Source organism: Trichosurus vulpecula, chromosome X (genome assembly GCF_011100635.1).
Source record: "Trichosurus vulpecula isolate mTriVul1 chromosome X, mTriVul1.pri, whole genome shotgun sequence".
Lineage (NCBI taxonomy): Eukaryota > Metazoa > Chordata > Mammalia > Diprotodontia > Phalangeridae > Trichosurus > Trichosurus vulpecula.
The window spans coordinates 38,236,274-38,246,676 of record NC_050582.1 but is presented as its reverse complement, the minus strand read 5'-3'; the positions used below and the strand labels follow the sequence as shown (position 1 = coordinate 38,246,676).

General features: G+C 41.8%; 1 protein-coding gene across 3 annotated transcripts in view; it reads right to left on the bottom strand.

The window, feature by feature from the left end:
• Window positions 1-1,016: 1,016 nt before the first annotated feature.
• The window catches only part of FGF13 (fibroblast growth factor 13), a 499,638-nt gene continuing 490,251 nt past the window's right edge, over window positions 1,017-10,403 (bottom strand). For all 3 annotated transcript variants that reach the window (XM_036740119.1, XM_036740118.1, XM_036740121.1), the window contains 2 exons: window positions 6,871-7,069; window positions 1,017-5,492 (listed from right to left, as the gene is read on the bottom strand). In XM_036740119.1, coding sequence (XP_036596014.1) covers window positions 5,353-5,492; window positions 6,871-7,069 — 339 coding nt within the window. In that variant the 3' untranslated portion in view covers window positions 1,017-5,352. The remainder of the gene's footprint in view (window positions 5,493-6,870; window positions 7,070-10,403) is intronic.

Genomic DNA, 10,403 nt, shown 5'->3' with positions numbered 1-10,403 from the left:
ATTGAGATCTTAACCTGGCCCAGGCTAATAAGCCAAGTTGGGAATGCTCATTTGCTTACAACCATTTCTCCTATGCATGATGTCCACTTATACATTGGATTTATAAAGAGATATACATATATTGCAACAGGTTGTGAGCACAGAGACGATCCAACAATTCAAGCATCTGGACTAGAAATTCCAGGCACTGTATGGTCTCTTAGAGGCCCACTTGCAATAAAATAGGCTGTCATTTGGTTAAAGAGACAAGGCCATTTACCAGTGTTGGAGGGCTTGGGTTCAAATTTGGGATCTGCTACTTGTTGGTCATGTGGCTTTGTCTAAGTTCCAGTCTCCGTTTCCTCCTCTGAGAGATGGTGATGAGGTGTGTGTGTGTGTATGTGTGTGTGTGTGTAGATTTGGAGAAATGCCCTGACTGCCTAACATAGCGGGGTGTTGTGAGGTTTAATGCACCAAGGATGGGAGATTTCTATCCCAACATCCTACACATGGAAGAGAAGGTGAGTATCTGTTTGCCAAGCACCCTTTCCCATTGTGGTCTGCTGACTAGAGATCCTGGATCTCTTCAATGTGACACCAAGGGGGAGGGGCCATTCCTCCCTGCCCTGAGGAGAGATATTAAAACATGAAGTGTACTGAAGAATGTTCCTGAGACTCAGGAAAGCTGGCCTTTAGTGAGGCTGAGAGGGCAGCCCAGTGCCTGGAAAGAAAGGTGCATGGCACCGTGGTAGTAAGTAGAAGAAGCCAATAACCCCTTGAGGTAATTAATTATCTGGTTTGTACACAAGGCTGTATGCCAGGCATTTCTGCTAAGCAGGAGACGTGGGACTGAATGAAGAGGGCTTTGCAAATGTATTGGCACTTTATTAATCATGCTAAGAAAGAGAAAAGTCCCCTGTTGCTAAAGCAGACTGGGGCTCTGTGTGTGTGTGTATGTGTATATGTGTGTGTGCGTGTGTGTGTGTGTGTGTGTGTGTGTGTGTGTATTTGCAGCATTGACTCAGTCACACAACAAATGTCTTTGAATGAATGCTTTATTCAGGCTGCTGTTACTCACTGTGCAACATGGACAGTTAGAAAGTCATACACTCAGAGCCAACAGGCCAGGCCATTAACCAACAACAGTTGAGCTTTTCACTAGCCTGGATGCATTTTTTCTTACTGTATTTGATAACATTACAGAAATTGAAAACAAGTTCTTACAAGAGTACACACAACTATTTACATTACCAAATAGACATGTTATGGGCACATGCAGTCGCCCTTTTCCAATACCGGGCACCATAGAGTACAGGATTACCATAAAGAGAAGGGCATTTTCACAGGTCAGGGAGCTCTTTCATCTACTTGACCATCCAACGCTCCCTTTGGGCTGGTCCTCTGGCCAAATATTTGGCGGTATTCCCAAAGATCTTGAGCATCCCCTGAGCCCTGAGGGGGTGGGGCGGGGGAGTGATGGGAATTTATGAGTGTGGAGGATCTGTCTATTTCAGCTAGGGTGCAAGAAGAGAAATCAGATTGGAATTTGGTGAATTGGTTTTGATGCCAGAGATTGAAAACCGGGTCCAGGTTGTATATTTGTTGAGAACCTTACTGCACCATGACAGAACACAGGTGTTACAAACATCCTCAAAACACACTCAAAAGAGAAGTCAGAATAATCCATAACAATATAATGTACTCTTCTGGATGCTTTATTAGAATATAGGAGACAAGAAAAATCAAGAACATTAAGCATTCCTTTGAAGTCAGCGTAAGAGCTGATTCATTTTGTCCTAAAGAAACCAACACCATATAGCAAGACATACAGGTTATCATTTCCACAGTATTTTTACAGATTTTAACAAAGTTCTACAAAGCAATAACACATTAGGGGAAAAGACCAGTTGGGATAGATAATGAAATATTTAACACCAAAACACTACTTCAGCAGGGTTGGGATTCTCTTCATCAATGCCAGGGGGCAGTCAGCACTTAGAAACATCTCTTGTTAATACAGCATGGGCTAGAGAGTTCCCAGCACAACTCGAAGGGAGTCACACTGGGTGGGGGGTGGGGCACACTGTGGGCATTGGACGAGAGTCCAGTATGGCAGCCAGATGTTTCTTTCTAGGAGACTGAAGCTAGGCAAGACAGACTGTGAGAACTTGCTCTTTGTGGATGGAATTATAGTCACTAATGCACAAGACCGTGGATTGTAAAAATGTTTTTGTATTTTGGCTGCAAATGTCTAGCATCTCCTCAGTGAGCTACTTAAGTGTTTCTGTAAATGAAATTTACAATTACAGAAGCAAAATGGTAGGGATGTGGGAAAGGTTTTCTGTTAACCAAACTCTAGTACAATGGATCTCTGAAGGCAAGAAGGCCTGGAATTTCTTCATTTAAAATGGGAACTGAAATACTTTTTGACCACTTGTTTCTTCATGCCCTTCCCCCAGGTCTTCTTGCTCTCTAAATTATCCAACCAGACTGATCTAGTTGGGTCCCATGAACTTAATAACTCGTCCACACACCCTTATATATCATCCCCCTTCTCATACCCATTAACGACTAGTACAAATGGTTAGAGACTCTAATTAAATTTCACATTTGAATATTTGAATAATGGATGCTTGGAAATGTTTGGAAACTTTGGGTCAAGGTTGCCTGAATTCGGAACACCCTTTCTTAGAAAAATCACCAGGGCAAATAGTGGGACTATGGTCCTGGGCTGAGGGTGTATATGTGTGTGGCAGGGGGGAGTGGTGGTCACAAAACTCTTCTAGACTGAGTAAGCAGTTATGAAAAAAACACTTGTCCTTCCCAGATGTTCCCTCCTCCTCCTCCCTTCCAATCCTGCGGCATCCTTCTAGGTCTCATTGGTGATGAGGCGTGCATTCTCACATGGCGTAAACACAACTAGGAACCAGAGGAGTGAATGAAAAAGAGCCCGAAATCTGGACATTTGTGTTGTCTTCATAGATGCAGAAGCTGCTTGAGGGAAGCAATGGGGATTTTTTTTTGTTGTTTGTTTGATTTTCTGTTTTTTTTTTGGTTTTTAATATTTTGTATGGTGCTTAAGACAGTACCATGCACATGAAGAGGTTCGCTATGTAGGGATGGTGATGTTGAAAGCAGATGAAGAGTATGCTGTTATAGACTACTGTGTGAGAGTGTGTGTGCCCACAGTGTGTTGGTCAGAGTTTTGGAAACCTTGGTAATCAAGCTTCAGCACTGCCACCTTTGGAAAGGTCTTCCAGAGGAAGCATTCTTTTTGAAGCGCTGGGCTTGGTCTGGGGATTCTGTATTACAAGACTCGCACTGAGCCAGAACAATGCCTGGCTCACTCAAACCTTTACACTCAAGCTGACTGAGGGGCAGCAATAGCTTAGTAGAGGCCAGGTAACTTTGGCCTTCAAATTCCTGTTTTCTGGAGCGAGGAAGTGGGCTACTTCCCTCAACCCACATAAACCCAGGCAGAAACAAAAGCAGGTCGTGCATCCACTGGTTGGTTTAGAAAGTGATGCAGATGCAGACCAGCTCAAACTTTCTTCAAGCTCCAGGGTGATTGAGCAGGTTAGCTGTCTAAGCTTGTCAGGCTGCCCCGAAGAGCCCCTCCACACACCTCCTGGCCAAGCTCAAAGAGACCAAGAGCTCCAGGGTGATGACTGGGCAGGTTTAGCCAGCCGGCAAACCTGCAAAGAGAGCTAAGTGGGTAAGGAGGGCGACCACAGGCCAGAAGGCGCTAGATTGGGCCCCCTCCCAAATGTGCCTGCGTGGGCACGCTGCTTGGGCCCTCATAGAGCCCAGAAAAACTTGCCTACATCTCCATTCCACCTCTCTAGTTATTCACTATCTTCTCTTCTTACAGCACAAGCTGTTTCCAGGTAAAAAGTACCCTTATACCCATTCAAAAAAGGCGGGGAGGGAATGGACTCTTTCCCCTTGCCTTACATGACTAAAACTCCAAATGTGGTTACAGACTAGCTACCAATCTAGAATCCAAATAGAGCATTTGCTCAGTTAACTAGCTGTTTAGAAAAGGACATCTTAATAGAAATAGTTTATTCAGAGCATGTGTATAAATATATATTTATAAGAGATAACACATGCCTTTTTTGTACAAGACAGACAGCTGACTGTCTAGAGAAGCTCCGCCCAGTTTGGGAGCACAAGATTCAACGAGGATTAATACACATAAATCAGACATGTCATGCAACTCGATGCCAAGACTCCCACTTTCTCCCATGCAACAGATAGGGCGAGCTAATGGACATCTAAGTAAATGGCAACACTTTTCCAGTAGCAGTATAAGTATATTCATTTGAGAGCTAACCTGTCCTAACACTGCCATAGACAGAATAATCATAGGTCCAATACATTGACAGGAGGACTTCTACAAGTAAGACAGTTCTCATCAGAAGAAAAAACAACACCACGACAACACAATACACGACATCACTTCATTCCACAGCTCCTGTCTTTAGAATAGAAGCCACGATAATTGTTTTGCACATGTTTACATATGTCTACACTGGCGGATTGCTGTTAACCTTAATGTTATCTTCCACTGACCAGGGGGTGACAAGATTTCTACACATGAGGGTCAACACAAAAACTTGACCAGGGGGCTAAACAAACCTATAAAAATGTATTGATCATCATGTGTCAAAATCACCACGGAAAACTTAAGCCTGAGATGCCGACTCAGTTCCAACCCTGAAGTAGAGTTTGATTTGAAAGACGCAGAGCGAGAGAACCATTTGAAGTTGAAAATAAAAAAAGAAAAGGTTGCGCTATTCTAAATTAAAGAAAGAGTTTTATCAAGCTTAGATATAAAACAGTAAGCAAAGAAAAAAGACAAGATAACTGATTAATGGTTGGATTGATTGGTTTGACCCAATAAAAGTGGAAAGTTTTGAGATTCCCCTTGAAGAATAAAAATGGTCTTTTTTTCCCCCTTGGTTACAAAGCAAATTCATATCAGCAGTGTGTGCTGTTAAGTGTTGTTTGGTTTGGTTTGGTTTTCCACCAAGCATAGGTAACCCCAGGGGGATGGGATGGGACGAGAGGCTATGGGAAAAGGGGATTTGGATATTGACTGTCCAATTTTTTCCCCAAAGATTGGGTTTTGTCGGCTAACCTGGGCCTTGTGATATGCATGAGCATATCATATTTTGTATTACTGAGCTATATCCACTGCTAGCCAGTAAATATAGTGTCTGATAAAAGGGAAGGTGTGGGGGAAACCTATGCATATTTGGTGGTTTTTATTCTAAAATTGGCCATTTGGATGAAAGACCGCCATTAAGAATTCAACTGCATCCGGAGGTAAGGTTCCAGTATAGAGCACTTGAACTTGCCTTAACCTGGCTACGTTGATTCATTAGGACTCATGGATTTGCCACCTCCATTTAACACTCCGGAGACACTGCGGCTTTTGGTGGGTGTGCCACTTCCAGATCTGGAGAATTCTGTGAGATCGTGAAGGGATGGTTCTTTGTACATAGCCACTGAAAAGCACAAAGAGACAGAAGGTGAGGTCTGAGCATAGGGAGGGCAGGCCTCAGATCCCTCCCTCCCTTCTTTAGCAGCTGCCTCCTGGGCTTATCTGGAATTCCACCAAGGGCTTCAATCCAGGTTCTTTGGTATAGGCAGTGACTCATGCTGGGCAAAATCAACTTTAGTAGAAGACACAGAAGATTTGGAGAGAAGGTCCTTAGATTTTATTTTCTCAGTCACCATTATTTTTTTGCTAAGGAATTTTTGCTAATCTTGACCTACATCTTTCTTCTGGTGGACAAAAGATAAATGGCAATACTTCTATGCCAAAGTATTAATCAAAAGGCTCCTCAGGTAAAGGGCTTTGTCGGTGAGGCTTGGCATACTACAACGTTTAAAAACATTTAATCACAATTTCATATGATTATCTAGAACCACATATCTAGAGCTACAACAGAACTTAAAGGTCATTTAATCCAACAGTGTCATTTTACAGTGGAAGACAGTGCAGCAAGAGAGATTTGTGAGACTTGCCAAGGTCACACAAGTTGTAAATGATAGAGGCATGCTTGGAACCCAGATCCTCAGAGGCCAAAGTCAGTTTTTCCCCAAAGCACCAAAATTCCTTAGGGAGTTAATACAAGTCTGAAATCTCAAAAGCGTACTTTTTGTGTCCATAGGTCACTAATAACTCCTTTAAATAAAACAAAAAAAATTACCAAAAACAGACAAGCTGCTCCTGATGACTGACATAAAATCAAAACCGATCTTAAAAATCAATCAACCTAACACTGCACAGAGTCAAAGCCACCCCAGATGCCACTTACGTGAATCTCTTGGTGGATTTTTTTGATATAACAGTCAATGCAAAACACAGACTGACAATAAATGTCACAGAATCAACAATTAAAACAACCGGACCCATATTTATACAACTTCATTAAGGCATGAAGGGTTCTATATAAGGAACACTTCAGGATAACAAACCGTCATCTACATTGCCTTAAAGCCAAACTTATGGAAATTTGAAAAAAAACTCACTGTAGTTTCCCTTCCTCTGCTTTCTTAAGTAAAGGATATGGAGCATCATTTAAGCAAAGACACTGGAATTAGTGCTTGGAGGCTTTGCTTTGGTCCATGTTGCCTAAGTGACTCCTGGGAAGTGACACACGGCCATGGCTGGAAGCATGAAATATGCTTAGAGTAGGTGTGCGGATGTGCCCACAATTCCCTTCGTGGCTTCAAGTGTTATACAATGACACTGACCCTTTCAAGAAATGGCCTGGGAACACTGTGTTTTACTTTCAAAAATGATATTTACTATTAATGAATTTCTGTAGGTTTTGAAAATATGACGTAAATCCTTAGCTTCTGGAAGACAAAATTTACCTTTCAGTGGTTTGGGAAGGAAATGTGCTGCCGGCTTGTTTTTCTTCACATGGTTTCCTTTCATTATCTCTCCTTCTTTGTTAAGCCCCAAATACCATCCTCTGCCCGACTGCTGCTGTCTATATATCATTGATGAATACGTCACGTAATAATTTTCAAACACCGATTCTTTGAACTTGCATTCAGGGGTGAAATGTTCCTGTGAAAACACCAATGACACATATGTGGTTAGACACTCATCTCAAACCATTTAGCATTCATTGTCCTGCAGGTGGTCCCGTGTTCTCTTGTACCTTTAGAAAGGAAGCACTGGCAACAGAAACATTAACCAAATAGTGAGCTGGAAAAGCAAAGTAAGACAAACAATTTTGGGATACCAAAAAAATTAAGTGATGCATCAAAGACCATCAACCAGCCATCTCCCTACTTGATAATGGGAACTTTGCACAACTGACAGCAATACTATTCTATACAAATAGAGAAGTACCCCCATTCTCTAGAAGCATAAGTGGGAAAAAATGTCAAAGCTGAGACAGAGCATGGAATTCAGTGCTCAAGGGAATACACACTTGGTAGCTTCATGAATTCCAGTCTAGTAAAAGTATCCCCTTTTAGAGATTCTTAAAGCCTTTTCCCCAGATGACTACAATGTCCATTTGATGAAGAAGGCTGCAGTCCAATCCAGGGGGAAGGGGTCAAGATTTAGAGGCCGAGGACCCAACTTCAACCTCAGTTCTGCTACTTTTTGCCTTCTGAGCTCATTGTGGGTTAGGGCTGTCTTTGTATGTCCCACTCTTAGCAAAGTAACTGGTACACAGAAGGGGCTCCAGAAATGCTAATGGACTCACTGACCTTAGCCTAATCCCTTACTCTTCCTGGGCAGCAGTTTCCTCATCTGTAAAATGCAGGGGTTGGACTAGAGGGCCTCTGAGGTTCTTTCTAGCTCCAGATCTAGGATAATATGACTCCTGCTAGGATACAAACTAGCCTGATGAGATTCAAGATTGAGGTTTTGATTCCTTGGGCTGACATGTGTGGGCCCTGTATGGAGTGATTTTGGAGGCCAAGGACACATTCAGAAACATTCAGTGAGTATATCATTCTATGATACAGTAACGAAAATAATAGTATTAGGGCTCCACATTTTGAGCCTCTTTTAAGAGGGAGCTTTTCAACATAGCTCTCTGGAGCAAAACAATTTAGGAAGATGGAAGGCCATTTGGTCTAAAACAGGGGTGGTGAACCTGTGGACTTGAGGCTACACATGGTCTTCTAGGTCCTTGGGTAAGGGCTTCTGACTGAGTCCAAGTTTTATAGAATAAATCCTTTTATTGGGGGATTTGTTCTGGGAAGTTTGGATTCAGTCAAAGGGCTGCACTTGAAGGCCTAGAGGGCCATATTTGACCTTGAGACCACAGGTTCAGCACCCCTGGACTAGACATTCAGAAGTAGGTGACTTTCTACTTAATATTCCTCTTCACAGTTAATTGCTCCTTCTCACCAACCCAGAAAAAAATTACAAATAGCTCTGCCTCTTTAAATCTTTAGAGAAAATAATTAGGTGTTTTATAATCCCAGAAGAGAGAAGTGCATGGTATCAGACATTGGTAGCATGCTAGTGGCAACAGGGCAGATCCCATACCATTAGATTCAAGGAGATTCTATGTATTTAATGGGTCCAGACACATTCTGAGGAGAAAGCCACCTATAAATAAATAAGAACCAAAAGCAAGATATTTGTCAGGTCAATTTCCCTGCCTTTAATTTTTAGGACTTAAGGTCAAAATTTAAGGGGAAAAAGATATCCCTGCAAATAATCTAAGAGAGAAAACATAAGTACAAAAGAATTTATAACTACCGAGGTAAATGGAAATTTCGAAAATCATTTTGTCACTTACATGGAAAACAGTTGGAACTGGCAAGAGAAAAGGCCAGGAGGCCAATTAGGAGGCCATTGCAATAGTTCAGGCAAGAGGTGATGGAAGCATGAAATAAGGTGGTAGCTGGAGATGGGGACATATGTTTGGGATGTTGCAGAAGAAGAAATGGCAAGGTTGGGCAGGTAATTAGATGTAGAGGGAGAGAGAGGATTTAGGAAGACAATGAAGTGGACAGTAATAAGGAAGTTTAGAAGGGGAAAGAGTATGGAAAGGTATACCTCTTATATGTATTCATTATGTATATGTTATTTACCTATTAGAATAGCAGCACCTTGAGGCAGGTACAGTTTTGACTTTTCTTTTTATTTCATTTCCTAGGAATGGCATCTGGCACATGAATGTTTCCTACGTGTTTGTTCATTGACTAGCAGAGCTAGGGATAGATTTTTAGTCCTCTGGCTCTTTCCCATCTCTGTTGCTCTAAGTAAGTAGTTCCCATGGACAGATGCTCATGCTATAGGAGAAAACAATATTATTTTTCTTTTTTCCCATCTAAAAATGTGTTAAGTCCAATGGTTTGATCTGCAGATTAACCAAGGAGTGGAATGGGCAAAGTGAAGAGTTGAAGATTACCCTGGTTACAAAGTAATGCCAGGTAAATGGAGGGACCCTGAAGATGCATCTGCCAAGTGTGAGAATGTCATCTCCTTGCTCCCAGTCTGATGCTTGTTCTGTAACATTCTGCCTACAACTCTCCCCAGAGCTCGTGTTTACCAAGTAAGCAGAGAAGGCTACTTGGCCAGACACAGCCACTTTGCTCTCATAGGCAGAGAGGTCCTTGGGGGACTGTGTATACTTCCCTGCTCCTCACCGCATCCCCTGGAGAATCAAGTGATGTTCTTAAAACACGTGTGTGTGTGTGTGTGTGTGTGTGTGTGTGTGTGTGTGTGTGTGCATAAGGTATACAAAAAGCACATAAACAGTCTGGAGTACAGCTCGAGATGGTGGGATGGAGTCCAAGAAGGCCAGGAGTCTGGTAAGGGTCACTTGATGAACACCTAGCACTATGCTCTATAATTAGTAGGCTCTCTATTTGATTCAAGTAATGAATGAATGCACTACTGAGCCTCCAACATTTCCTGATTCAGCTCACAGTACAGCCACAAAGAAAGAACTTGGCAGGACTTAAGAAAACAAAAAAAGAAGATCAATTGTTTATTATTTGGTAATCACATGACATATTTCTCTTCTGCCCCTTTTTCCAGAGTAAAAAAGTCTTTCTAACTTCTCAAGAGATAAATCTTTCTTCAAAATCTTTATTTTCTTGCTATCAAGTCTATTGTCTTTTAAAGTTTCATTGTTTCTTTCTGAGATACAGTGAATATTTTATCCAAGAAATCCATAAAAGTTAAGTTATAATGATCATATTTTAGATAGGAAAATGGAAGGCCTAACATACTGGTTAATCTAAGAACAAAATCTAACACTCCCCCTTCCTTGTTTATTTCTTGAATTATGGTATAACAGTCATTTTGAAATTGGAATCCTGTGATCTGACAGAAGAAAATGTGGAACCTCTAAGGAGAAGGCTTAGGCTGTGAAATGAGAACATATAGTATAGGACTTAAGCTTCTCCCCCCTAGAGATGTCCTT